Source organism: Dipodomys spectabilis, unplaced genomic scaffold (assembly GCF_019054845.1).
Source record: "Dipodomys spectabilis isolate Male_0828 unplaced genomic scaffold, ASM1905484v1 ptg000019l, whole genome shotgun sequence".
Lineage (NCBI taxonomy): Eukaryota > Metazoa > Chordata > Mammalia > Rodentia > Heteromyidae > Dipodomys > Dipodomys spectabilis.
Genome location: NW_024870696.1, coordinates 19,203,272 through 19,230,870, shown reverse-complemented (window position 1 = coordinate 19,230,870; position 27,599 = coordinate 19,203,272). Strand labels below are relative to the sequence as shown.

The 27,599-nt window shown below is 43.1% G+C and overlaps 2 protein-coding genes across 9 annotated transcripts; one reads left to right on the top strand and one right to left on the bottom strand.

Annotated features, from left to right (window-relative positions):
- Window positions 1–1,269: 1,269 nt before the first annotated feature.
- On the bottom strand, window positions 1,270–26,054 carry Ankrd45 (ankyrin repeat domain 45). 8 transcript variants are annotated; one of them, XM_042674426.1, is made up of 7 exons: window positions 25,884–26,053; window positions 24,179–24,279; window positions 18,646–18,988; window positions 14,218–14,385; window positions 6,454–6,548; window positions 5,284–5,422; window positions 1,270–1,844 (listed from the first exon to the last, which is right to left on the bottom strand). In XM_042674426.1, exons 3-7 carry the CDS (start codon window positions 18,971–18,973, stop codon window positions 1,813–1,815), a joined length of 762 nt encoding a protein of 253 aa, XP_042530360.1. In that variant the 5' UTR covers window positions 18,974–18,988; window positions 24,179–24,279; window positions 25,884–26,053; the 3' UTR covers window positions 1,270–1,812. The 8 variants fall into 8 exon arrangements, with proteins under 8 accessions (XP_042530360.1, XP_042530357.1, XP_042530358.1 ...); XM_042674423.1 differs by lacking the exon at window positions 25,884–26,053 and adding an exon at window positions 25,701–25,769; XM_042674424.1 differs by lacking the exon at window positions 25,884–26,053 and adding an exon at window positions 25,635–25,725.
- Tex50 (testis expressed 50) lies at window positions 10,557–12,222 on the top strand. Its single transcript, XM_042674557.1, has 2 exons — window positions 10,557–10,880; window positions 12,004–12,222. The coding sequence occupies exons 1-2, from the start codon at window positions 10,557–10,559 to the stop codon at window positions 12,220–12,222; spliced, it is 543 nt and encodes a 180-aa protein (XP_042530491.1).
- Window positions 26,055–27,599: the final 1,545 nt, after the last annotated feature.

Sequence of the window (27,599 nt, the reverse complement as noted above, 5' to 3'; positions counted from 1 at the left end):
AGGTCCCCACAGTGGGGGCAAGAGGAAGAAGAGGAGCGGGTGGAGGAGTTAGAAAGGCAGATTGGGAGACAGGAGAGGGCTCTTGATTGGCAGAAAGGTGCCGATACACTAAGTCTTACAAATAAGGTATCTGCAAATGTATCAAAAGCTAGAAAAGATCTGAGGATAAAGACTGGAGACAGGTGAATGGAGAGGTTTCTTTTATTCTAGGGGATCTCCAGAAAAGGGGTCTTAGGAATTGGCAAGTGAAGCCCAGGAATCTCCCCTACTCACACCTGGAAAAGTCGTGTTTTATTCATGATCAAGGCTTCAAAGGAGCAAAGCGAGGGCAGAGACAACCAAGTGGACTGCTGGAAAATACCCTGAGCTCAGAGGCCAGGACAATGCAGACTACCTCCATATTGCTCCACAGCTCGTCAACACCCACTGCAGCCGCCAGACAAGCCGTGAGAGTTATTGCCTACACTTCTATGTAAAGGGAATTGAAACTGATTTGCTCATGCAGTATTTTAAAAAAAACTCAAAACTTTATAAAGTGTGGGAGACATTTAAAACAGGATTATCTCAAAACTGAGGGAAAATGTCAAGGATAAAGTATTGCTGAATTGCATATTCATTTTCCCTCTCCTCAAAAATGAAAGGCTAGCTTGCAGAGCAAGACAAAGAGGAGGAAGTTGTAAGAACAAGAAAATAAGCTGTTGTTTTAAACATTTCCTTTTCTATAAATCTTTTCAAGGAAGTCACAAAGTAACAGAACATTCAGGGGCTAGAAAACACATTTAAAAATTATCAATAGGAAGCTGGGCGCATGTGGCTCACGCCTGTAATCCTAGCTTCTCAGGAGGCTGAGATTTGAGGATCGTGGTTCAAAGCCAGCCTGGGCAGGAAAGTCCATGAGACTCTTATCTCCAATAAACCACTAGAAAACTGGAAGTGACGCTGTGGCTCAAGCATTCACTTTGAGCTGAAGAGCACAGGGACAGTGCCCAAGCCCAGAGTTCAAGCCCCATGACCAACCGAAACAAATTATCAATAGGAAATTTAAACAAAAATAAATAATAAAAAAAAATAGGGATACATGTGGACCCATTGCAACAATGAGATGTACAAGTCGTTATGTCGAAAACGAACTTTACAACTTTGGTGGGGGGGAAGGATTGGGTGGGGGGGGCAGGGGGAGGATGGGAAAGGATGGGAAGGGGAAACAAAGGAGGAGGCTACAATGCTTGATAAGAAATGTACTCTCTATCTTGCCCATGAATTGTAACCCCTCTGTACAGTATTTTCACAATTAAAAAAAAAAGATCAATATGTGACTAATTATGGTGGCTGAGTCAAAGAAAGAAAGAAAGAAATTGAAAATAGGACAGGAGAAGAAATGGCATGGGTTCTGGTACAGTGTTAATTAACACTGCCAAACCTAGAGCATGGAACAGCTTCTACATATACAACTACTCAGAATGTACTTTTGTTAATTTAAAGATAAATAGAAGTTAAAGATAAACAAGACTTTTACCTAGAAACTATACCCCTCCTCCACCTTAGAAGTGAATTTTAATTTGGACCAAAAAGATAATAGTTAATAACCAGAAGACAATTCTTAATATTTTCTTGTTCCAGATTAGACCAGAGGCTGAACAGGTAAAACAAAGTAAGGGTGCTGAAGTTAGTACTTGAAATATTTTTATAAAACATCTATTTTTCTTGACTCCAATTGGCATGAATAGATTTGACTTTCCTGCTACTAGAAGAAAATGCAGACTTTTACAAAGGGTGTGCTCAGTATAATTTTGACTTCTCTTCTGATCACTGTTAGGTTGCAGATTTGGCACTTTTCACCGGACCTGAAAGGAAACAGATTTTAAAATTATATTTAGTGGGTGATACGGAACATAGGCCAGTTTTTCAAAACAACAAGCATACAACAAAGTCATTATGTCCCAACTTGAGCCAACCATTAATTAAACACCATGATTGCTGGTTTACTGATTCAAATATTCTTTTTTCTAAATGTGTACAGCTGTGAGGTTATATCTCCCATGAGCTCAGTATTATTGTGGCTAGTTCAGTCATTGATGAGAAACTTTGCATCAATTGCTGAACCGCTCATCTATTTCTTCAAGGTAAAATGGAGAACAGTTCCAACAGGTTGCACGAAGACCCAACATAGCATCCTGTGATAGGAAGGTATGCTATATGGCTTCAGGGAGAAAGGCACCTCTTCTGTAGAGCTGAGAAAGGGGGGGGGGGGGGGAGGCTCGCCCGACCGTCATGGTGGGAGAGGGACTGTCTCATCAGTAATTCCAGCCTGAGTCATCTCACTGCCAGACTATTCCAGTCTTGTTTTCTCTGCTCTCTTCTTTCTCCAATGTGTCATACCAAGAAGCCTAAATTGTTGTTGTTTTTAATTTTTAATACTAAGGATTGAACCCAAGGATTCTCACATACTAGGCAAATGCTCTACTACATAAGCCATGCTTCCAGATCTTTTTGTGTCTTATTTTGTTTCTGAGATAAGATCTCACTAATTTTGCCCAGCCTGACTTTAAACTCAAGATCCTCCTGCCTCAGCTTCCCAAGTGCTGAGACACTGGTGTGCAGCCCACTAGGCGGGGCCTGACCACTGCTCATGCCCAGGCCTGAGGAAGCACTGAGCCTCCGTTCTACCGTTTCCTCCACACTCCTTCCTGGCGTCAGGACAGCAGTCCTCTGCCGTCATGGTGCTTGGTCCCTGTCACACTACCTAAACTGTCTCTTAATCTCTTAAAATCTATGACCCCTTTTATAAGCATTAAGACTCTACATACTACGTTTCCACATGCAAAAGAATAAAGTTGGATTCTCATCTCACACCATGCACAAAAAATAATGTAAAATGTATCACAAATGTATTACTTGAAACGTAAGAACTAAAACTACTTTTAAAAATCTTAGAGGACATGTCAAATTAAATATTAATAATACTGAAATGGAAAATGGTTCTGAGGTACAATACTAACAACCAAAAGGAAAGAACACTCATCAAAAGTAAAGTCTATTGTATTACAGACATAAGAAAGAAAAAGAATGGGACATATTACAGAATTGTATGTTTGATAAAGGATTAACACCCAGAATACATAAAGAACCCTTCCAATTGAACAATAAGATTGAACCTAGAGCCTCACGCATGCTTTCAAGGAAGATGCTCTACCACTGAGCTACATCAACAATCCAACAAGTAACTTAAAAATACACTGAATTAGGGCTGGGATGTAGCTCAGCAGCAAAGTACCCACCTAGCAAGCAGAAGACCCTGCATACAGACACACATACACACACACACACACACACACACACACACACACACACACACACACACACACATACACACACACACACACAATTAGAATTAAAACAGATATAACACCAGAGAATATATACACTTGGCCAACAAACATATGAAAAGATGCTTTAAATAATTAGTACTCATGGAAATGCAAGTAATAGCTACAGTAAGACACAATTTCACACTCACTATAATGCCGAAGAAAATTTTAGGCAACAACAAATGTCAACAAAGAGGTGGAGAAACTGGAATCTTCACGCGCTGCTGGTGGGAATGGGAAGTGGAAAACAGCTTAGCAGCTCTTCCAAAGGCTCAGTTGCTATCTGACCCAGAAATGCCTCTTGTTTATATGCCAAAGAAAAGTGAAAACATGGGGCCATACAAAAATGAGACCACAGAGGCTGCATTAGTTGTAAAAGCCAAGAGTAGAAAGCCACATGTACATTGACCAATAGATGGATCAAATTTGTATCTAGCTGAAGTAATATTATTCAGCCATGAAGAGCAATGAAGCTTTATACATTTTACACCATGACAGAACCTTTGAAACATTATGCTTAGTGTCAGAGGCCAACTACAAAATGCAAGAAAATTTTTTATGATTCTATTTATTAAAAGTTCAGAACATTCAAATCCACTGTGATAGAAAGTAAATTAATGATTGCCAGGATTTGGAGAAAGGAATGGGAAGGGTTTTCTAATAAGAATAGGGTTTCTTTGGGGGAAGTGCTAAAAATAGACAATGGTGAGAATGACAAAGGTTTGTGGATATACTGAAAACCACTATTGGACCCTTTGAAAAAGTGGATTTTATGAGAATCATCTCTCAGTAAAACTAGGGAGTTTTATTGTCAATATTACGCTTTGAACTCAGGACTTTGTGTTTAATAGGCAAGTACTCTATCATTTTAATCATATGCCCAGCCCTTTTAGCTTTGGTTATTGTTTAGATAGGGTCTTGCATTTTTGCCAGAACTGGTCTCAGACCAGAATCCTACTACCTATGATTCTTGCGTAGCTGGCATTCAAAACTATAATACCCAGCTTTGTTACTGAGATGGTCTCACTAACTTTTGGCCTACCCTGGCTTCAAATTACAATCTTCCTGTCTCTGCCTAAGTAGCTGAGATTACAGGCACCTAGCAAAGCTGTTATTTAAAAAAGAAAAGAAGAATCCTAAATATGCTTGCCTCCAAGATTCTGGTCCGTGCACCTGCTCCATTCTCAAGCTGGCATTCCCACAACAGGCTTTGTCCCAGTATATTATATATGCTCAAAGTTCTTTTTCAGATTCCATCACAGTAACTCCCAAGAAGACATGCTTTCTGAGTTGAGAATCATTGGTTAAAACCAAAGACATAAACTAGCTACATGCGGTGCACCAGTAGTCCCAACACTCAGGAGGCTGAGGCAGGATCATGAGTTCCAAGCTAATCTGGCCTACACAGCAAAATCCTGATTTAGGAAATACCAAATCAAAAGCATGGTAATCACAATGATTGAGGATGCTATCAAGTTGAGGCATTTATATTAGTTCTTATTGTTACTGATTATTAGTTCTTACTAATGGACGCTAGGGAAGCTGGACCCCAAGCTCTTATGGATTAGGGCTTAGACAAAGTTAATGGCTACTTAATGGAGACTGTGAAAAATCACACTACACCAGAAGTGACATCATTAAACTGAATTCTCCTCTTCTATGACACTCAAATCTTTTTTTTTTTTTTTGGGTCCGGTTGTGGGGCCTGAACTCTGGGCCTGGGCGCTGTCCCTCAGCTCTTCAGCTCAAGGCTAGCGCTCTACCACTTGAGCCACAGTGCCACTTCCGGCTTTTTTTCTTTTTGCTTATGTGGTGCTGAGGAATCGAACCCAGGGCCTCATGCATGCAAGGCAAGCGCTCTACCACTGAGCCACCTTCCCAGCCCCACACTCAAACCTTTTTATTCAAGACTTACGTGGGGTAGACAGCTTTATAATAATGGGAGTCACAATATCTTCCATCTGCTGTCTCTGCTCAGAAAGCTCACTAACGGAAGCTTCTGGATGGGTTTCCAGCCACTCATTCTTTACCCGGCATACATTGATGATGGTGTTCTAGAGACACAAATAGTGTGCTTACTTTCCACTTACTTATTGAAAAATAACATCCTGCAGTGTCTCCAAACCAGCGTGGCCCAGCAGCACCCTCTGTGGGGGTGAGATGCAGCACAGACAGCAGCGACGGCTTGCTACTGACAACTGTCCTGCTCAGTAGGACTACGGAACTGGATTTTCAGTCATATTTAATTTTAGAGCCACATGAGGCTCACCAGCTTTTTGGTGGTTAACTGAAGGAACAAGTCTCAAAGACTTTCCTGCCCAGGCTGGCATCAAACTGTGATCCTCAGATCTCAGCCTCCTGAGAAGCTAGATTACAGGCGTGAGCCACCAGTGCCCAGTCCTGGAATATATTTTCATTCACATCCACAGGCACTACCTGGATATAGTAATATGGCAAACTGGCTTAACAATTTGCTGTGTTTATATCTGTTTCTCTCTATCCACATTTTGGAAATTATGAAGCATTAAAATATGTGATATATGTATATATACCCATATGCTAAAATGTCTATTTACTATGTTTTGAAGCAAAATAATGAAATGAGTATTAACCTAACTCCAGCCTCCATCCCACCTCTACTGCGTAATCTACATATAGCCCGTGGCTTTGCTCTTTAATAGTCTGAGCCCCACATGTAGGTGTCCCTAAATAGTATCATTTGAGCTCTTTTTGAACTTTTTTTGAGCTTTAGACAAATCTATGATAGATACTGTCCTATGGTTCTCTTCACTCAATACTCAATATTTCTAACATCTGTCCACATGGCCAAATGTAATGGTGGGCATACCTCCATGCCACTCTAAATACTTCTTCATTTATTTTGATCAGACTTTTCCTTACTGGTAGTTTGTGATGGAAGGAAGGGATGGAGGGAGAGAAAAGGTGAAAAGGAGAAGTAGGGGACAAAAGGGGAAAGAGGAACAGTAAGACCACTCCCTGCCTCTCGGGTATTCCCATTAGAATCGAGACAAAAGACAAAATTCTCAAATGATTTTCAGAACAAACAATAATCATAATACAGTACCTTGTCTTCCTTCAGGAGCTTCCCTGGCCACTTTTCTGTGTCTGTAAGTAGTAGAGATGCCTTTGTAATATATCTTCTCAGAGCCAGTCTTGCATCTGAAAGAAGAGGACAATAAAAACATATGGGAGGGGCTGGGAAGGTGGCTCAGTGGTAGAGCTCTTGCCTTGCATGCATGAGGCCCTGGGTTCGATTCCTCAGCACCACATAAGCAGAAAAAAGCTGGAAGTGGCACTGTGGCTCAAGTGGTAGAGCGCTAGCCTTGAGCTGAAGAGCTGAGGGACAGCGCCCAGGCCGGGAGTTCAGGCCCCACGACCGACAAAAAACAAACAAACAAACAAAAGTATATGGGATGACAAGGGACAAAGATGCTGCTCACCTCTCTGGGTGAGAATGTTGAAAGGGGTGATATGGATCAAGATACACTGTATTCATAAACTGCTTCGTTAAATGGCAACTTTTGTACAACTATTTAAAGATAATAACAAAAAGAAAAAAAGATGCTCAACTGTTTGTAAAGTTATCACACGCTCGGAACTCTGTAGGAGTGTGTGTGTGTGCAGGGGATTGCTGCTCCCAGTGTTTTTACGCAACTGCAGAAGGGTAACCTGCCATGAGGGCGTCTCTGTGGAACGCTCAGTGTGGTCCCGAAATGTAGTAACATCTCTTTTTTATTGCAAAGGTGATGTACAGGGGGGTTACACTTACATAAGTAAGGTAATGAATACATTTCTTTTTGAACAATGTCACCCCCTCCCTCATTTTCTCCCACTCCCTCCCCCATTCTCCTCCCTTCCCAATTGTAAAGTTCATCTCCAACATAGTGTCTAGGGAATATCACTGCTGCATTGGTTCACCCTCTGTCCCACTGTTTCTGTGATTCCCCTTCCCTCCCTTAAATCAGATAACCTTATATACAAGACAAAGGGTACAGAGATCAAAAACAGTGCCAACAAGGAATAAACCAAAGGGGAAGGAAGGAAGGAAGGAAGGGAGGAAGTGAGGGAGGGAGGGAGGGAGGGAGGGAGAGAGGGAGGAAGGAAATAGTGCACTAGAAAAACCTCGTTTCCATTTCTTGGAGTTCATTTCGCTAAACATCGTTTTATATGGTCATATGCACATAGCTATTGAACTGCTGTGATCCTCTGCTATGAATATGATAGATATAGTCTAGTTATTACAAATGAGGGAGACCATGCAGCCTATGTTTCTTTTGGGCCTGCCTTACTTCACTTAATATAATTTTTTCCCAGGTCTTTCCATTTTCTTATGGACAGAGAAATGTCATTCTTTCTGACGGAAGCATAGAATTCCATTGTGTATATATACCACATTTTCTTGATCCATTCATCTACTAAGAGGCATCTGGGAAACTTGAAAAAGGAAATTAAAATAGACTTAAGGAGGTAGAAAATCTCCCATGATCCTGGATTGGGAGGATTAACTTTGTGGAAATGGCAGTGCTGCCAAAAATTCAGTGTGATACCCTTCAAAATCCCAACAACATTCTTCAATAATATAGAAAGGCAATCCAAACCACATATGAAATCAGGCGCCAGTGGCTCATGCCTGTAATCCTAGCTATTCAGGAGGCTGCAATCTGAGGATTGTGGTTCAAAGCCAGTCTGGGCAGAAAAGTCCCCGAGAGACTCTTATCTCCAATAAACCACTTAAAAACTGGAAGTGGAACTGTGGCTCCAGTGGTAAAGTTCCAGCCTTAAGCAAAAGAAGCTCAGGGACAGTGCCCAGGCCCTGAGTTCAAGCCCTACAGCCAAACTCATATGGAATAACCAAAGACCCCCAAATAGCAAAAACAATCCTTAGCAGGAAGAAGAGTATTGGAAGAATATCAATACCAAACTTCAAACTCTGTTATAAAGCCGTAATTATAAAAAAAAACACAACAAACAGCTTGGTATTGGCACATGAACAGGCCTCAGGACACATGGAATAGAACTGAAGACCCACAAAATGAACCCACAGACCTATGCCCACCTAATCTTTGATAAGGGAACCAAAAACAGGATGGAAGAAAGACAGCCTCTTCAACAAATGGTGCTGGGCAGAATTGGCTAAACACGTGGAAAACTTTAGTTAGTTCCTGAATATATCACCCTGCACCAGAATCAATTCCAAATGGATCAAAGACCTCAATGTAAAACCACATACCCTGAAATTACTACAGGAAGTTATGGATAAGGGAAACAACAGGATTCCTTGGCACAGGATGAAACTTCCTAAGACCCAGAAACACAACAAATCAAAAAAAAAAAAAAAAAAAGGCTGTATAACTGGATTGCATTAAACTGCAGAGTTTCTGCATGGCAAAGGACATAGCTAGCAAGACAAATAGAAATGCCACAGAATGGGAGAAGATCTTTACTAGCTAGTTATACATCCAACAAGGGCCTCATACCTAGAATATACTTAGAGTTCACTAACATCTTTGAAGAACAAAAGAAATGTAAAACATTACACTTGATGCTAATGATACCTTATCTATTAAACTATCTACCTTAGAGTCAACAAAAAGTATTTCCAACAAACTTTTACTTGTTCTACTATTCTTTATCCTTCACAAAAAAAATTAAAGCTAATTTTCTCTTTTAAAAAAAAAACCTAGCTAGGTGCCAGTGGCTCACACCTATAACCTAACTACTCAGGAGGCTGAGATCTGAGGATCACAATTTGAAACCAGCCCAGGGAGGAAAAGTCTGAGAGACACTTATTAACCACAAAAAAAAAACTAAAAGTGGAGCTGTGGCTCAAGTGGTAGAGTGCTAGCCTTAAGCAAAAGAGCTCAAGAATGATGTGCAGGCCCTGAGTTCAAGCCCCAATATCAGCACACACACGGATATGTACACGTATACAAAACACTTTGCTAGGAACAGGTGGCTCACACCTATAGTCCTAGCTACTCAGAAGAATGAGATCTGAGGATCGCAGTTCAGAGCCAGCCTTAACAGATATGTCCACGAAACTCTCTAGTTAACCAATAAAAAGCCAGAAGTGGAGCTGTGGCTCAAGGGGTAGAATGTCAGCCATGAGCAAAAGAGCTAAGAAAAAGCACCCGGGCCCTGAATTCAAGCCCCTGTACCAGAGAGAGAGAGAGTGCACACATGCATGCACGCGCACACACACACACACACACACACACACACACACACACACACACACACACACACATACACGGCCTAGATCCCATCTTTTTGTCATGTACAATGCTACCTCACCATCTTCTTCTCCCGTGTACCAGGCCACCTTTTTCACCCCTCACACACCACCTTCAGGGCACCACAGTGCTACCAAGGTGATATGAATACAATTTCTGAGACTTTGTTAGTATCATCATTAAACTTATTACTAGTAAAATCTTAACAATTTCTAAGAAAATTGAAGAAACCAAGCCTGGTGTCCATGATTCACCCCCAAACCCCTGCTATCTGGGATGCTGAGATCAGACTGCAGTTGAGGCCGGCCAAATTAGGTGGATTATAGTTCTGGACACATGGGAACAGGAAGTGAGCAAAAAAAGGGTTAGAGGCATGGCTCCACAGTAGAGTCCCTGCCTAGCATATCCAAGGCCCTAAGTTTAAGTTTAAATCCCAGTACTAGCAAAAAGAAAAAGAAAAAAAAGGGAGGAGAAAGAAAGAGAGAGAAGGAAGGAAGGAAGGAAGGAGTAAAGGTAGGAAGGGATGGAGGAAGGAAGAAGGAAGGAAAGAAAAGGAAGAAAGGAAGGGAGGGAGGGAGAAGGAAAGAAGGAAGGAAGAAGGAAGGAAGGAAGGATGGAAAGAAAGGAGGGAGGGAGTAAGAGAGGGAGTAAGGGGGGTGGAGAATGAAGAAAACCTAAGCTAACAGGTTGGTGATGCCTTTGAATTCCAGCATAGTTCTTTATGATGTCATCGGCCTTCTCCCCGAGTCACTATAACCTATGATGTTACAATGATTCTCATTGTATAGTTTTCTGGGTATATCTGGCTGATCAGCAAGACTATCTGAAATGCCTTGACTGAAGTACCATATGAACAATACATGGGGCATTTTCTGCTCTGTTCTGATCAATTTTTTAATTAACTCCAGATTTTCTTCCCAATTGTGAAAGAAAGATGTCTAATCAAGGCCTGGCCCTGATTTTCCCTCTGTTGTTTATCTGCTTTTTCAAGGAGAGCTTCTGCATTTGTGATGGAACAATCTGGACAAAGGTTGGATGGGAGATTTTTCCAGAAGAAGTGCACTATCTGAAAGTTAAGGCTTCTCCATCCCACTGTCTGCCTTTCCCTCTGGACAAGCTATTCTGTAGCTTTGCTAACATGGATATAGTTCAGAGTTGTTTGCACCTTAGTTATATTTTAGTACAAGCTCTCTTTTTAATCCTATCTGTTTTATCTGTCCATTACCTGTGGATGAAATGGAAGAAACACCAAAAAAAGGTGAATTTCTGATGTAAACATAGAACTTCAAAGAGTTTAGAACGTAAGATCATCGGCTTCTCTGAACAAAGGTTATTCCCCTCGGCAACCTCCTCCCTTCTCAGTGTCTAGCACAGTATCTTGCATGTATTAGCTACTCAACAAATGTACACTGAATCAGAATTTCCTTAAAATCATCTAGACTACTCCTATTTCAAGTACAAGTAGTGAGCTACAGTGTGTATGATGTGTAGAAAATGAAGTCACCTGTCTCAACCCTTAGGTAAGTCATTTGCTCTTTCTCAGCTCTCTTGTTCCAGATCATAGAATGATCAGACAATGAGCTGGAACACGAGATCTCTTAAAGATTTTCTAGGCCTGTCTACAAAAGCTAAGTACAAATGTTGCTATGAACTTTTTAAGTGGACTGTAAACTGATTTCTAATTGGATAATTTTCTGAGAACTAGAACTTTTAAACTAATTTCCCACTTTGCCGATAGATGGCACCACAGTTGGAGGCAATTCTAAAAGCCCACTGGAATATATACATATGTATATATATATACACACATACATTTACATATATACACATACATGTGTGTATTTATTTATTTATTGTGCTTTCTTTTTTATTTTTATTTTAAAGGTGATATACAGAGAGGTTACAGGTAATGAGTACATTCCTTTTTGAACAATGTGATTCCTCCCCTTGCTCTCTCCCAGTTTTTCATCTCCCATTTCCACCCACAAATTGTACAGTTCATTTTCAACATAGAGTATAGTGAGTACTACTGCTCCATTTGTTCACCCTGTGTGCTTTCTTCTTTTATAAAGGCCTGTTGTTATGGTTTTCAGGTTGATATTGTTTAGCAAAGGAAGTCAAGGTGCTAATATTCAAATCATCTCTCCCAGCAGAGTAAACATAGAAAAGCACTAGAGTTCCTTGATGACAGCAGTGATCAAGCTACCCTTGTTTTGCATAATATAGAAGAACATTTCTTCTCAGACTTTCTTTGATAACTTTTCTCTTGTATAAATAACTGCTGTATGCATTTAATAGAATTTAAGTTTATATATGCAGAATGCAGGTTTAAATTTGAACTCAGATAAAAGTCTCTCTATCATTTGTTTTGCTCCTTTTAGCTGAGAAGACAAGCCTCCTTAGATAAGCCTGATAAAGACCTAGAAAGTCCATCCATCTATGACATTGATCAAATACTCTGCAGACTGCTGGCCACGACATCAATGATGACCAAGTACCTGAAAAAGGTGTCCCAACATTCTTTCCCTAAGAAAGTAAAACAACACAAAGAGCAAGAAGAGTGGAGGTGGAGGAAAGGAATCAGAGTACATGAAACATGAGCACATGCAAACATAGTTCAGTCAAACATGGAAATTACAAGAGAGGTCCTTAAGAGGACTTATCTAAGGGTAAAAGTGGTCCTTTGAGAGTCTTTGTAATTTTTTTGCCACAATCTTTACTGAAATTTTCTCAAAAAAAGTCTGGATTTCCATTCTATGAATCCATACTTACGAAAGTGGCTCCTAAGAGAAAACAAAAACACCTTGGTCTGGCATTTCAGGGCACGATTTGACTGTGAGAGCTGCAGCACTTGTCAAGTATTGATCACATGACAGGTATTTTGCTAAGTGCTTTTCAGCTTCTCATTTAATTCTCACATCTCTTAGGAGGAAAGCGCTATTAACGGTCCCCTTTGCTCAGAAAAGAAACATCAGATGCAGAGAATTTAAGTACTTTGTTGAAGGTCTTATAGGTTTCAAATGGAGACAGACAACTGTATTGAAATCCTTTTATTATTCCATCTATGCTACAGCCTATCCCTGGAAACTCTGACTTGCTTACTCTTCAGTCGGGCAATCTTGTCACTGTCCTCCAACAGGCCACGTGCACATCCAGCTCTAAGATTCCACTCAGGCCCTTTTCCCTTCTATGCCTGTCCAATAGTATCATTCAGTAAATGCTTAAAAGCACAAATGCAGTTAACCATATAAAATGAATGTTGTGTTAAATGTGTTCATATTCACTAGCTTGTGTATGTTCATACAACGTTAGATGTTACTACAAAATATCAGCAAAACTTTAAGTAGCACATAGGCTTTTTAAAAAATTTCTGTATAATAAGCGTACAGAAAAGTGGAGAAATTAAAAGTGTACAGCTCAATGAAAATGTGCCTATGTAATCAGTAAACAAGTTAAGAAAAAGATGACATACCCTAGAAATTTTCTCAAACCGTAAGGGTAATTATCATTGTAATTATAAGCATAATAGATTAACGGCTTAAATAAGTATTTTTTATCAGTATTAACATTTTAAACATAAATTTATTATTATTAAGGTGTGGTACAGAGGAGTGAGTTATCACTTCATAAATCAGGTAATGAGTACATTTCTCTTTTTTAGACAATGCCATCCTTTCAAAGTATTACCATTTTTTCTATCTGGGGAATTAAATATATTACTGAAATATTTTTTATTTCTTTTTTTTTGCCAGTCCTGGAGCTTGAATTCAGAGCTTAGGCACTGTCCTTGAGCCGCTCTGTGCTCCAGGCTAGCGCTCTACCACTTGAGCTGCAGTGCCACTTCTGACTTTTTCTCTTTATGTGGTACTGAGGAATTGAACCCAGGGCTTCATGCATGCTAGGCAAGCACTCTACCACTAAGCCACATTCTCAGCCCTTGATTTGTTTAACATTGAAAGAATAATCTATTTTGCCTGGCTGTCTCAAAAAAACAGTCCTAAACATATATTGTATGTATAGAAAATGACTGGTTATCCTGTTACAAGTAGGTATATTAATAAGCTCCCAAGATACACAATTCCTATTAGGTGCAATGTTATAGACAAACAGCAAATTAGAGAGGCTAAAGAGAAAAAAGGCAGATTTCATATATTATTGAAAAAAGCAAATGAAACATCCAAGGCCTATAGTTGCAGCTTAAATGGTAGCGTGCTTCCCTTGCAAGCACAACGTCATGAGTTCAAAACTCAGTGCTACTTTAAAAAAAATTATCAGGACTGGGAAGGTGGCTCAGTGGTAGAGCACTTGCCTTGCATGCATGAGGCCCTGGGTTCGATTTCTCAGCACCACATAAACAGAAAAAGCCAGAAGTGGCCCAGTGGCTCAAGTGGTAGAGCTCTAGCCTTGAGCTGAAGAGCTGAGGGACAGCGCCCAGGCCCAGAGTTCAGGCCCCATGACCGACAAAAAAAAAAAAAAAAAAAAAATATATATATATATATATATATACATATATATATATATATATATATATATATTTCACAGGGGAAAATGTTAATCATGTTTTTCCATTACTAAGAGTATATGAGCTTCCTTACCTGCCCGGTCCAGAAACTCAACACACTCAGTCTGATTGTATCGAGCAGCAACATCTCGAGCCTTTTCTTCCCGGAAGTTCAAAGCTTCTATGTCAACATCTAGGTCTACAAGGGCTTTCAAAGTTTCCAAACGACCCCAGGCTGCAGCACAGTGTAAGAGTGTATACCCTAGTGAGCAGAATGAAGGAGGTCAGGTCCAACAGACTAGGAACAATCTCCAACTTAGGACAGTCTGACATGATTTTTGTTTTTGCTTTACAGTGGTACTATATATACATAGAGAGAGAAGGAGAGAGAGAGAAAAAGAGAGAGAGAGAGAGAGACTATGCAGAATCTTGACATTCAAATTGTCTAAGTCAGACACTGGTAGCTAATGCCTATAATCCCAGCTACTCAGGAGGCTAAGATCTGAGGATCTAGGCTTGAAGCCAGCCCTGACAGGGAAATCCATGAGACTCTTATCTCCAATAAACTACTCAGAAAAAGCTGGCAGTGGTGCTGTGGCTCAAGTGGTAGAGTTCTAGCCTTGAGCACAGAGAGGCTCAGGGACAGAGCCCAGGCCCCGAGTTCAAGCCCTAAGACCAGAAAAAAAAAAAAAAAAAAGGTCTGATACTCTCCTGAGATGCTGAAAAGCAAAAGTGAACACAGTTCCCAGGAAGCCCCACTATCACAAAGGCAGATGAGATGGTGGATAATCTCCAGTGAGTAGGCTGGATATAGTAAGTACATTTTCCACTTACACTACTTTGCTAATAGAACTGGGTCATGACCCACTGTAAGTCAAAGGTTCATCTGTACATTATGTTAGACTATGTGAGACAGTAGATTATAACTGAGTACTGAATGAGACCCTAAGTGCTTTACATAAACTCAGTTAACTTTTTTTTTTTGGTCCGGTCATGGGGCCTGAACTCTGGGCCTGGGCGCTGTCCCTCAGCTCTTCAGCTCAAGGCCAGAGCTCTACCACTTGAGCCACAGTGCCACTTCCGCCTTTTTTCTTTTTGCTTGTGTGGTGCTGAGGAATCCAACCCAGGGCCTCATGCATGCCAGGCAAGCGCTCTACCACTGAGCCACCTTCCCAGCCCCAAACTCAGTTAACTTTATAAGCTCTAGAGCGTCAGAATTATTGTGATTCTCATCTTACAGATAAGAAAACTGAAGTCCAGAGATGTTAAGAAATTTGCCCAAGGAATACAGCCAAAGAATGATGAACACAAAATACCCAACCCAGGCAGTCTGAAGTCTGAGCAACTCAACATGAGCTAAGGAAGATGTCAATCTGTTTTGGATCAACCTGATGCTAGGGTTTCAAGGAATTTTCCATGGAACCCTAATTACTCTGGCACTACTGTTAGCACTATCATAGTATGCTTTGTATGCTTTGGTTTGGAGATTAACCTTTTGAATTAAAGCTGAAATTATGAACTACCAAATTAGAAAGTATCTAAGACTTTCTGAGGCAATTGAATGAGATAGTATCCTTGTCAGGGTGATAAATATGGCATGTGCTTCTACATGTTTTTCAGGCTGCTTTAAAAACTAAAAAAGACCAAAAAATCATCATTTTAACTTAAATGGGGGATCTAGCACCAAGAAAGCAAGTAGCAATCCTAGCAAGGCAAGCAAGATGTGGTTGCTCTCTTTGTACCTCTCACTGACACTTGTGTTCCCTTGCTGTCCCTCACGGAAGAGTTATTTATACTGAGAGGTGACTGGTAGTTCTTGTCTACCTTCTGCCTGCCTAGTATCATCTGTGCTAGAAACCCAACCTTGGGCATTTCCCAGCATCCCAAGGAGAACACAGCCCTGGTTCTCTGGATGGAAGGTGCAAATTCAATCCAATCTCATATGGAAACCAGTTCCAAGACGCTTACTTAGAAAACAATGAAACAGCTGGACGCAAGTGGCTCACACCTATAATTCTTCCGATTCAGGAGGCTGAGACCTGGAGGATCACATTTCAAAGCCAGCCTGGGTAGAAAAACTCTTCAAGACTCTTAGCTCCAATTAACAGACAAATTGCTGAACTGGAGGCATGGTTCAAATGGTAGAGCACCAGGCATGAGCAAAAGAGCATGGTGCTGAATTCAAATCCTAGTACCAGCACAAAAAATAAAAATATAAAAAGCAGCAGTAGTAAATGGAGGGTACGACTGACTGGGCAGGAGAGATTTCTTTGGCCAGCAGGCTGAGCCATCTCATGTGGTATAGTTCTTGTATCAATGGTGTCTAAATCCTGCTACTGGCATAAGAAGGTAAATAGATTCAAAACACATTCCGAGTCAATACAGAACTATGAAAATTCACTATACTCACAGAGGCAGGTATTATACTAAAGAAGAGTTAAGCAAAGAGAATAAACAAAAGTGGTATCTATTGAGCACTGGGCATTTTAGTGTGCTTCATTAAATCCAATAGCCCTGTGAGGAGGGCACTAATGGCTCCACTAAAATACGCGATGGAAGATGAAGGCCAGAGCATCTCTACCTTTACCAAGGCTACACTGGGTGCAAGTAAACAAAGTGAGATTAAGATGTAGGGTCTGTTGCCACATGGTTTGGTTTCTGTTGTTGTTCTGTTGTTTTATTTTGGGCAGTCCTGGGGTTCGAACTCAGAGCCTTGCACTTGCTAGGCAGGCACTCTACCACTTGAGCCACTCCATCAGCCATTTTTGTGTGGGTTGTCTTTTGAGATAGGGTCTTGCTATATGTCCTGGCCAGCCTGGACTGTGATCCTATTTATGCTTTCCCCCGTTGCTCAGATGACAGGTGCACACCCCTGCATCTGGCCATTGGTCGAGATGGAGGTCCCTAAACTTTTGTGTCTGAACTATCCTCACACTGCAATCTCCCCATCTCCACCTCCCACAGTTATTGGCATAAACTGCCATGCCCACCTTCCAAAGCGCTTTTTAATAATGGCTTTAATCCATGCTTAAGGGCTCTATCTAAACACTTCCCACAAGGAACCATGCCCCCTGGTGCATTGGACATTAAGTGTTGAACATGTGAATGTTGGGGGCACAAAGAACTTAGTAACTATAAAATGAGGAGCTAAGAAGCACCCAGGCACCACCTTCATGTTCCCGCCTTCTGAAGATGGCAGTTGAGCTGCCAAGGGAGAAACACGATGCACTGAAAGCCTGAGTAGGCGGCCATTCCAAATAGTAAGCATTCTGGATCGCAGACACACACAAGTACCAGAGCTGGCATTGAGGGCCTCCTGCGCCCGCTTGGCTGGCTTGCTCATGGCTGCCACTCAACCACTCAAGTCAAGCCTCCTGTCTAGATTTTTGCTGGCTGGTTGGGAGACAGAGTCTCATGGACTTTTCTGCTGGGGCTTGAGTTGAGCCATAGTCCAGATCTCAGCCTCCTGAGAGGCTATGATTATAGGCATAAGCCACTGGTGTCGGCTCACTGATCTTTTTGTTGCTATTTTCTCATTTTATTTTATTGTGGTCAGAAACCCAGGAATGTGACAGATTGACATTTGAGACTTTCTTATGGCTCAATATATCATCATTTGGCATAGTCCTTATTTACTGGAGATGACTTTTCTGCCCTGACCATGCTGTCTTCAAAAAACAAATTAGTGAATTGAAAGAGCTAGCGATAATGACTGCTAAAAAGCCATACCATTTCTTTTTTTTTGGGGTGGGGGGAACCGGTTGTAGGGCCCAAACTCTAGGCCTGGGCACTGTCCCTCAGCTCTTCAGCTCAAGGCGAGCGCTCTACCACTTGAGCCACATTGCCACTTCCGGCTTTTTTCTTTTTTCCTATGTGGTGCTGAGGAATCAAACCCAGGGACTCATGCATGCAAGCAAGCACTCTACCACTGAGCCACCTTCCCAGCCCAAGTCATACCATTTCAAAGGAAAGAAATCAACAGTGACATTAAGAATTTACCATGTGAAAATGTACTATGTACCATTCCTTATATTTACCTCGTTAATCCTCATAACACCCTATAAGAGGGGCTAGGAAGGTGGTTCAGTGGTAGAACGCTTGCCTTGCATGCCTGAGGCCCTGAGTTCGATTCCTCAACACCACATAAGCAAAAAAAAAAAGCCAGAAGTGGCGCTGTGGTTCCAGTGGTAGAGCGCTAGCCTGAGCTGAAGAGCTGAGGGACAGCGCCCAGGCCCAGAGTTCAAGTCCCACGACCAGACCCAAAAAAACAAAAACAAAAACAAAAAAACACCCTATAAGAAAATATATTCATTCTGCAGATGAAGAAACAGAACAAAAGCACTTAGGTACCTTGCCAAATCAGATAGCTAATACTAAAATCTGCGTATCAACACTGATATGCTTCCCTGTGTGCCCCATATATGTGTTCATGCATATATAACAGGCACATCTAATTTATCCAGCCTTAAAGACAGTCCATAGTATCTTTATGTAGTCCGAAGAGAGATGAAAGATGAAATACCTCTGGTGGTTTGCTCATTCAGATTCACGCCATATTTTGCCAAAGCTCTAATGACATCACTTTGCCCGGCCATGCAAGCTGCATACAACAAATTTCTCCCAACAATGTCTTCTTCCAAGAGAAACTGCATGGCATTTTCATGATGTGGATTTTCAGGATCCTCAAAAATCTTCTGCAAACCTTCTACATCCCCTGTGAGAGCAGGCTGTAGGAGGGGGTTCTCCATGCCGAGTTCCTCTGGCTCTTGGGATTCATCATCATATAGTTGCTGTGAGGAAGACAGTGATTTTTCTGTACTGTCTGAATCAAGGCTTTCTTCTGGATCCATTAACTCCCAAAATACCTATGACCAAAATAGAAATATTTACAAACTAGTATTTGATCATTCAACTGACATGATGGTAGAAAAATACGTTAAGAAAATGATGCTAAAATAAGATACTTTTTTATTAATAAGTTTTTTTAATTGTGAAAATACCGTACAGAGGGGTTACAATTACATGAGCAAGGTAATGAGTACATTTCTTATCAAGCATTGTTGCTTCCTCCTTTGTTTCCCCTTACTATCCCTGCCTTCCCATCTGCCCGCCCCCCCCCAATAAGATACTTTTGTCAAAGTTTTCTGTGAATCTATTATGAGTAAATATATTGCCTAAGTATATACCAAATACTAAATGTGTGATATAAACTTTCACAAGAGGGAGAAAGCTGGGTGCTGGTGGCTCATATCTGTAATCCTAGCTACTCAGGAGGCTAAATCTGAGGATCATGGTTCAAATCCAGCCCAGGCAGGAAAGTCTGTGAGACTCTTACCTTCAATTAACCACCAGAAAACCTGAAGTGGCATTGTGGTTTAAGGGGTAGAGCACTCGCCTTGAGTTTGAGAACTCAGGGACAGCACCCAGGCCTAGAGTTCAAGCCCCACAACCAACAAAAAAAAAAAAGAGAGATTGAAGTGAGCTACTTTAGAAAATAATTAAAAGAGAACATTAAAGAGAGCTGCCTGCCTAAAATGCTGAATGTGTGATATAAACATTTTTTAAAAATAGCAAGAGATGGGCTGGGAATGTGGCTTAGTGGCAGAATGCTTGCCTAGTATGCATGAAGCCCTGGGTTCAATTCCTCAGTACTACATACACCGAAGAAGCCGAAGAGTCACTGTGGCTTAAGTGGTAGAGTGCTAGCCTTGAGCAAAAGAAGTTCAAACAGTGCCCAGGCCCTGAGTACAAGCCCCCCCCCCTCAAAAAATAGCAAGAGAAGAAAGATTAAAGTGAGATGAATTCATAAGAAAATGATTAAAAGAGAAAGAGAGACCTGCCAAGCTGGGCGCCGGTGGCTCATGCCTGTAATCCTAGCTACTCAGAAGGCTGAGATCTGAGGATCACAGTTCAAAGCCAGCCCAGGCCAGAAAGTCCATGAGACTCGTATCTCCAATAAACCACTACAAAACCGGAAGTGGCACTGTGGCTCAAGCGGTGGAGTACTTGCCTTGAGCTGAAGAGCTGAGGGATAGCACCCAAGTCCAAAGTTCAAGCCCCATGACTGACGAGAGAGAGAGAGAGAGAGAGAGAGAGAGAGAGAGAGAGAGAGAGAGAGAGAGAGAGAGAGAGAGAGAGAGAGAGACCTACCCACCTAAAACAGATTCTCCCTGGGGAAGGCTCATGTACCTGTAATCCTAAACTCAGAGGGCTAAGATCTGAGGATCACAGCTCAAAGCCAGCCCAGACAGACAAATCTGAGGGAAATATCTCCAATAAACCAGCAAAAAGCTGGAAGTGGAGGGTGGTCAAGTAGTAGTGCACCAGCTAAGCAGACTGTAAGGTCCAGAGTTAAAATACCGATGCCAGCATATATGAGAGAAAGAGGGAGAGAGAGAAGGGAGAGAGAGAAATAATTGGATTATTGGAGCCACATTATGACGACTTTAAAACATAGGCAGTGACATTTAGATAGAATCCAGTCAGTAAGACTTAGTGAAAGCTTGCTAATATAGTAGTATGTAGATACTATGTAGATTATAAATCAAATTTATCTCCTGTCCTCAACAACTTAAAATTTAAGGGAGAAAATATGGTATACATAAAAGATGACAAGGTAACAAGTACCTTGAGGGGAAAACTAAAGAGCAGAGACTGGGATATAGTCCCACAAAGCAGTCCACAGCTGTTGAGCGGAATAAGTTATAGTGGTATGCCCCGTGGCAGGCAGCTTCTGCCAGGGCTCCCAGTGCCCTTCCCACCCCTCACGATTCACACCCGCCTGTAATGCACTCACACTGTGTGGGGGCTGCACACAGCAACCTCCTTGCAGTGAAGTGTCCTGCTGGGATGGGTTCATATGCCACAGAACAGCACGAGGCATCCACCTTGAATCCATCTCTCCTTGCTGCGTCTCACATGATAGGAAGACTGAGAGTAAAGTCTGGCCACAGCCAGTAAGATCCCCTCTCAGTTCAATAGCCTATACAAAAACACCATGGAAAGAAAAGGGGGTGGGTATGATAGAATGTGCCTGTACTTCAGGCTGGGCAGGAAGATCGTGAGTTTGAGATAAACCAGGGCTATAAAGCAAAACCCTGTCTTGAAATGACTATTTAAAAAAGAGGAAACACTAGTGTGAACACAAGGTTCAGAATGTTTCCCAGGAGTAAAGGACAGGTAAAGGAAAAGGACAGGAAATAAAGGAAATCATATAGTTGGTAAAGAATCTGGCTTTTAAACTAGCTCACCCAGAACAGGCAAGACACTGACACTAGGTTTTCAGAAGGAAGAAAATTCAGGAAGAAGAATCTAAAAGTACCAAATTAAAAATGCAAGGCATTTTAGGGGCTGAAGAAGTGGCTACCTTACACAACATAAACCATTCAAAATAAGCATGACATAGACTCATAAGAAGAGGCAAGAACTTAGTTTTTGTAGGTAACCAGAGAGGGGTTGCTTAAGGTTTTAGTGATGGAAATGAAATATAGTCGCATACTTGATCTCACAAGCCAAGGTACACAAACTGAACAGACAAGAGATGCAAGTTGACAGTTACCATGAAGAGAACAAGGGCTTTTTAATTCAGAGCTCATGCTGTCTCGGCTTTTTTTGCTCAAAACTGCTGCACTCTACCACTGGAGGCATGTCTCTATTTCTGGCTTTTTTTTTTTGGTCAGTCATGGGGCTTGAACTCTGGGCCTGGGCACTGTCTCTCAGTTCTTCAGCTCAAGGCAAGGCAAATGCTCTACCACTTGAGCCACAGCTCCACTTCTGGTTTTCTGGTGGATAATTGGAGATAAAAGTCTCATAGACTTTCTTGCCCTTTCCTGGCTTTGAACCATGATCCTCAGATCTCAGCCTTCTGAATAGCTAGGATTACAGGCATGAGCCACTGGTGCACAGCTTATTTCTTCTTTTTTTGTGGTTAACTGGAGATAAGAATATCTTGGATTTGTCTTTCTGGCTGGCTTTAAACATCAATCTTAAGACCTCAGCCCCCTGAGCAGTTAAGATTACAGGCATGAGCTATACATGCCTAGCTGTATTACTTTCTACATAAGAAAAAAAAATTCTGTGGTCAGGACTGGTGGCTCAAACCTGAAATCCTACTCAAGAGGCTGAGATCTGAGGATCATGGTTTGAAGCCAGCCCAGTGCTAGTCTTGAGCAAAAAGCTCCAAGGACAAGTGTCCAGGCTCTGAGTTCAAGCACCAGGACCAGAAGTCAGACAACAGACAGACAGACAGACAGACAGACACACACACACACACACACACACACACACACATACACACACACTCCCTGTGATCATGTAGCTTACATTCTATGAACAAAGAAAACAAATAACTTCAGACTGTTATGTTAAGTGTTTCACAAGAAAATGAACAGGATGAAATGTTAGGAAGTTATCAACAGTGAAGAGAAAAATATCAGCTGGGCACCGGTGGTCACGCCTGTAACCCTAGCTATTCAGGAGGCTGAGATCTGAGGATCATGGTTCAAAGCCAGCCTGGGCAGGAAAGTCCGTGAGACTCTTATCTCCAATAAAAACCCACTTGAAAACCGGAAGTGGCGCTGTGGCTCAAGCAGTAGAGCACTCGCCTTGAGCTGAAGAGCACAGGGACAGCGCCCAAGCCCAGAGTTCAAGCCCCACAACCGACCAAAAAAAAGAGAAAAAATATGAAATGGGAAGGTGATCAGCTGATATTGATGAAAGCCTCCGGAGAATGGAGCTTGTCAATTAGGGGTAAAGGGCCAGGTAACAGATACTTTAGGCTGCTGGGCCCTCCTGTATCACTACTCAGCTCTGCTGGTGGAACATAAGAATAGTGACAGACATAACGGAAATGAATGGGATGTGTTTGTGTTTAAAGAAAACATCATTTGCAAAACAGGTAGCAGCCTATAGGGCATAGTTTTCTGGTCGTATTTTTAAGGAGCAACAGTCCAAAGAGTACTAAAAACAAAACTGTCCTTTGATTCTATGGTGAGATAAAGGAAAGAAAAAAGCATAAGAGTGGAATGAAAGATAATCACAGTATGCACTGTCTTCTGCTAGAATCTAGGGGCTGAGAGTCTAGCTTACCCAGCACACTTGGTGCCCAAGATTCAACCCTGGCACTGCGCTCAACCAACCAACAAATAAATAATTGGTAGAATCTTAGAATTTCTCTAAGCCGGGCGCTGGTGGCTCACGCCTGTAATCCTAGCTACTCAGGAGGCTGAGATCTGAGGATCGCGGTTCAAAGCCAGCCCGGGCAGGAGAGACCGTGAGACTCCTATCTCCAATAAACCACCAGAAAACCGGAAGTGGCGCTGTAGCTCAAGTGGTAGAGCGCTCGCCTTGAGCTGAAGAGCTGAGGGACAGCGCCCAGGCCCAGAGTTCAAGCCCCACGACTGACCAAAAAAAAAAAAAAAGAATTTCTCTAGCTACTGTGGTCCTATGTTATTCTCTTCCTTCTACAAATGTTTATGCGTTTACAAACTGTTGTAGTCACTGTGATTATAAATAGTGGAAAAGCTAAATAAGACTGACTTGTAGATTACTTTTTCACATATTTTGTAAACACAGGAAGTTTAATGATGGAGATGGTATAGCAGCTCAAGAATAGAGAGAGTTCTAACATTTTAAGCTATGATACTTTGTATGCCAGACAAGAATGATGCATCAGGGGCTGGGAATGTGGCTCCGTGGTAGAGTGCTTGCCTAGCATGCATGAAGCCCTGGGTTGGATTCCTCAGTATCACATAAACAGAAAAAGCCAAAAGTGGCACTGTGGCTTAAGTGGTAGAGTGCTAGCCTTAAAAGAGAAGTTCAGGGACAGTGCCCGTGCCCTGTATTCAAGCCCCAAGACTGGCCAAAAAAAAAAAAAAAAAGACGTATCTAATTCTAACCAAAGGCTAGCACCTGGAAGAGACCATGAAGCTGAAGATGCTCGCATCTGAGGAAGATGGCCCTCTCAATCCATCTCCCAGAGGGAACAAATAAAGGGAAAGTTCTATAGCTTCATTGGCAGAATCCTCACCTTCATTTGGAGACAAATGGCAACTTACCAGTTCATCCGAACTGTTTAATGTTTGTTCATCAATCAGCAGAATAGTCCAGTACGAGTGTTTATGAGAGTAAGTATGGAGTCATTAGCAAGGATCACATCCTGCAGCAAAGGTCAGAGAAAGGTCAGAAGTCACAGAACATGTTGGTGACAATTCAGCCAACCAAGGAAGCTTACGCTTGTAATCCCAGCAATGAAGGACACTCTGTGACAAATACCTGAAGCAAGAAGAACTAGAGACATGGCGGAAGTAGTGGAGCACTTGTCTAGCAAGCTCACGGCCCTGAGCTCATATCCCACTACTATAAGTTTTGAAAAAAAGATACGTTATTTGGGGTAATAACAAATCAGAGGTTAGTCAGGGTAGAAATGGTCATGGTCCCGAATTCATTCGATTTCTCAGCCTAAATCAACAATGCCAGGGTTGAATTGAAGGATCCAAGGGTGGTGTGCAAAGGAGGCCTTAATGGGGCGGGGGGGGGGGGGGGGGGGGGGGGAGAGGCTGAGCATCCACACTGGGCTGAGGATGGGAGGATCCAGGCTTTCCCAGGAGACGTGAGGCGTCAAGGAGAGGGTGGCAGGAGTCTCCGGGAGGAAGACGACAAACCACCGGCCGGAGGCAATCGGGAGATGGGGAAAGACCTTTTAAGCCCATTGAATATTCCCTCCCCTCCCCTCCCCTCCCCTCCCCTCCCCTCCTCTCTCCTCCCCTCCCCTCCCCTCCCCTCCTCTCTCCTCCTCTCCCCTCCCCTCCCCTCCTCTCTCCTCTCTTTCTCTCTCTCTCCTACGGAATTCTCGCTGTCTGTCTGTCTGTCTGTCTGTCTGTCTGTCTGTCTGTCTGATAAATACGCTCTGCAGGATTTTCAGTCCCAGCTCCAGGACATCCTGGCGCTCCTCCACCTCCCGGCCCCCACACCAGGCTCTCCCGGCCTGGCAAGACGCAACCAAGGCCAGGCCTGGGGGCGAGGGAGGGGCACGGCGCCGAGAACCCCGAGGCCGGAGACCCCCGGGGTCAGCCCGGGCCTGCGTGGATGGCGGGGGGGGGGGAGGCTTCCACGGGGAAGGAGGGCTGCCGGGATCTGGTCCGAGGGGACGGGCGAGGCGCCGAGGGCGGCGGGCCCCGCCGCGGAAGCCCACCTTCCCGCAGCCCCCGGCGGGAGCGGGCTGGCGGGAAGAGGCCGGCCGGTCGGGCCTCGGCCCGCCGGGGGCACCCGCCCGCTCCCGCGCCCCGGCGCGCAGGGACCCCGACTCACCGCTAGCCGGGCCCGGGCCTGCGCGGTTACCATGGCGACGGCGCGCCGGGCGCTGCGCGCGCCCCCCCCCCCCCCCCGCGCCCTCCGCGGCTCGGGTGCGCGCCGAGGTCCCGCGGGCGAGGTGCGGGGCTCCCGGGGCGGAGGCGACCCCCGGGGACCACGCGCCCCAGGGCGCCTTTATTTTGTAAAAGGAAAGTGAGAAACCTGCACCGCGCCTGACTTTTGCAATCTTAGTAAAACAGCATTGACTACGAGGACGGCCGTGCTGACCCCGGAGGCTCGGGAACGCGGGAGGCGCCGCGTGCCTGCTCGCTGGACGTGGAAGAGGCATCTGAAAACTAGGAGTGTAGCTAGACCATCTTGCTTCTCCCCTGCCCCCCCCCTTGCACACGCGCGCACGCGCACACGCGCGCCCTGGGGTGGGCATCCGGGCCGGGGACCAGGCTCACCTACCTATCACGCATCTTCTGTGCGTAGGGGTCAAGGCGCATTTACTGACGCCAAGGCCCAGCTAGGTAGGAGCTGGAAGGCTTGACGACATCCCTGTCCACCAAGAACTGCACCCTGGGCCGGACCCTCGGGCCTGGGGTTTCCCCGGCTTGGCTTCTTGGCTTCCCAACTCTCAGCATTTAAGACCTTGTCTCTCCGCACTTGCACTTTTGTCGGTGTGTCTCACGAATAACTGCATTACAAAAAGACGCGAAAGCAGTGGGAAGCACAATCACCGGACAGAGGTGATCCTATTAATATTTGGTATACAACACACTAGGGTTTTGTATGCACATGTATAGCTGTTAATTTTTTTTTAATCAAGGAAATCATCCTGTAATACTTAGAATCAGCTTGTTTCATGGATTTTTCCCTCCCACACCTGCTGTTAAATTCACTATAATCTTGTATTTTAAAAAACGACAACAAAGCAAAAAAAAAACTCTCGATCTGTGAACTTAAGATCCAAGACACACCTTTTTGTGGGAGGTGGGGAAAGAAAGACTAGAGATAAACAACCAAGCTCCGCAGGCTCACTCAGTAAGTTACATAAATGTTCACATGAATCACAGAGGGCACACCAGGAAGTTTTTGTGTCCAAGGTGAGTGTAAAGTATTTGTTTTCTATGTCTACAAAGAAATCTTCAAGAAGGAGGTAAGAGTTTCGAGAGGCTGTAAATATTTAAGCTGAAGGCTTAATACCTTACTTATAAAAAATAAGCACTTGGCTCAAGGTCCATGTAAAAAAATCTAATCTTTTGAAAACTAAGACTATATCTGAATTTCTTCTGGTCCTAAGTGAGGGAGTGGCTTTAAAATTATCTAATTAATTACTCTAAGAAAGTACTCAGAAATTACTTTTAAGAAAGAATAATATCTTCTTATTGAAGAAAATTATTTGAGATAATATTATTGCTTGGAGTAGACATCTTCTAATATTTAACATCTGTCCAGGAGCAATCCTGTGGTGTTTCAAACCAGACTGAGCTGGGTTCAAATCCTGGTTCAGTTCTTTTGAGAGGGGGGAGGGTCTGGTTGTGGGGCCTGAATTCTGGGCCTGTGCGCTGTCCCTCAGCTCTTCAGCTCAAGGCTAGTGCTCTACCACTTGAGCCACAGCGCCACTTCCAGCTTTTTTCTTTTTTTGCTTATGTGGTGCTGAGGAATGGAACCCAGGGCCTCTGGCATGCAAGGCAAGTGCTCTACCACTGAGCCACCTTCCCAGCCCTTGGTTCAGTTCTTTTCTAGTCATGTGGGCCTAGGTAAATGATTCAGCTTTCTTGTCCAGTTTAAGAATAATGCTACCTTCACAGCATGGTTAGGAAGATTAAAGAAAATTTTTGAGTACTCGGTACACAATAGGCCTGCAAATGAGACCTAATTATTAACAAATTGGAGCACATAACGCTAGCTTAGAGTAACCCACTTCACCCCAACTAGTGTAACCACCTCTGGCCCTCCTTGGCCGCATCCTGGATGTACCACTTTCATCGGATAATGAATTGCCCCAGGGTCCATGACTCTAGGACTTGGTAGGTCTGATAAAACAAACCCAGCTCATGATGGGAAATTCTACTACATAGCTACTTGATGTTCTATACCAAACTAAGTCCACCTGTACCAGATACAGTGGGATGCCAGTTTGGGCTTTGGTTTTAATTGTCTCCAGTTCTCTGCAGCAGA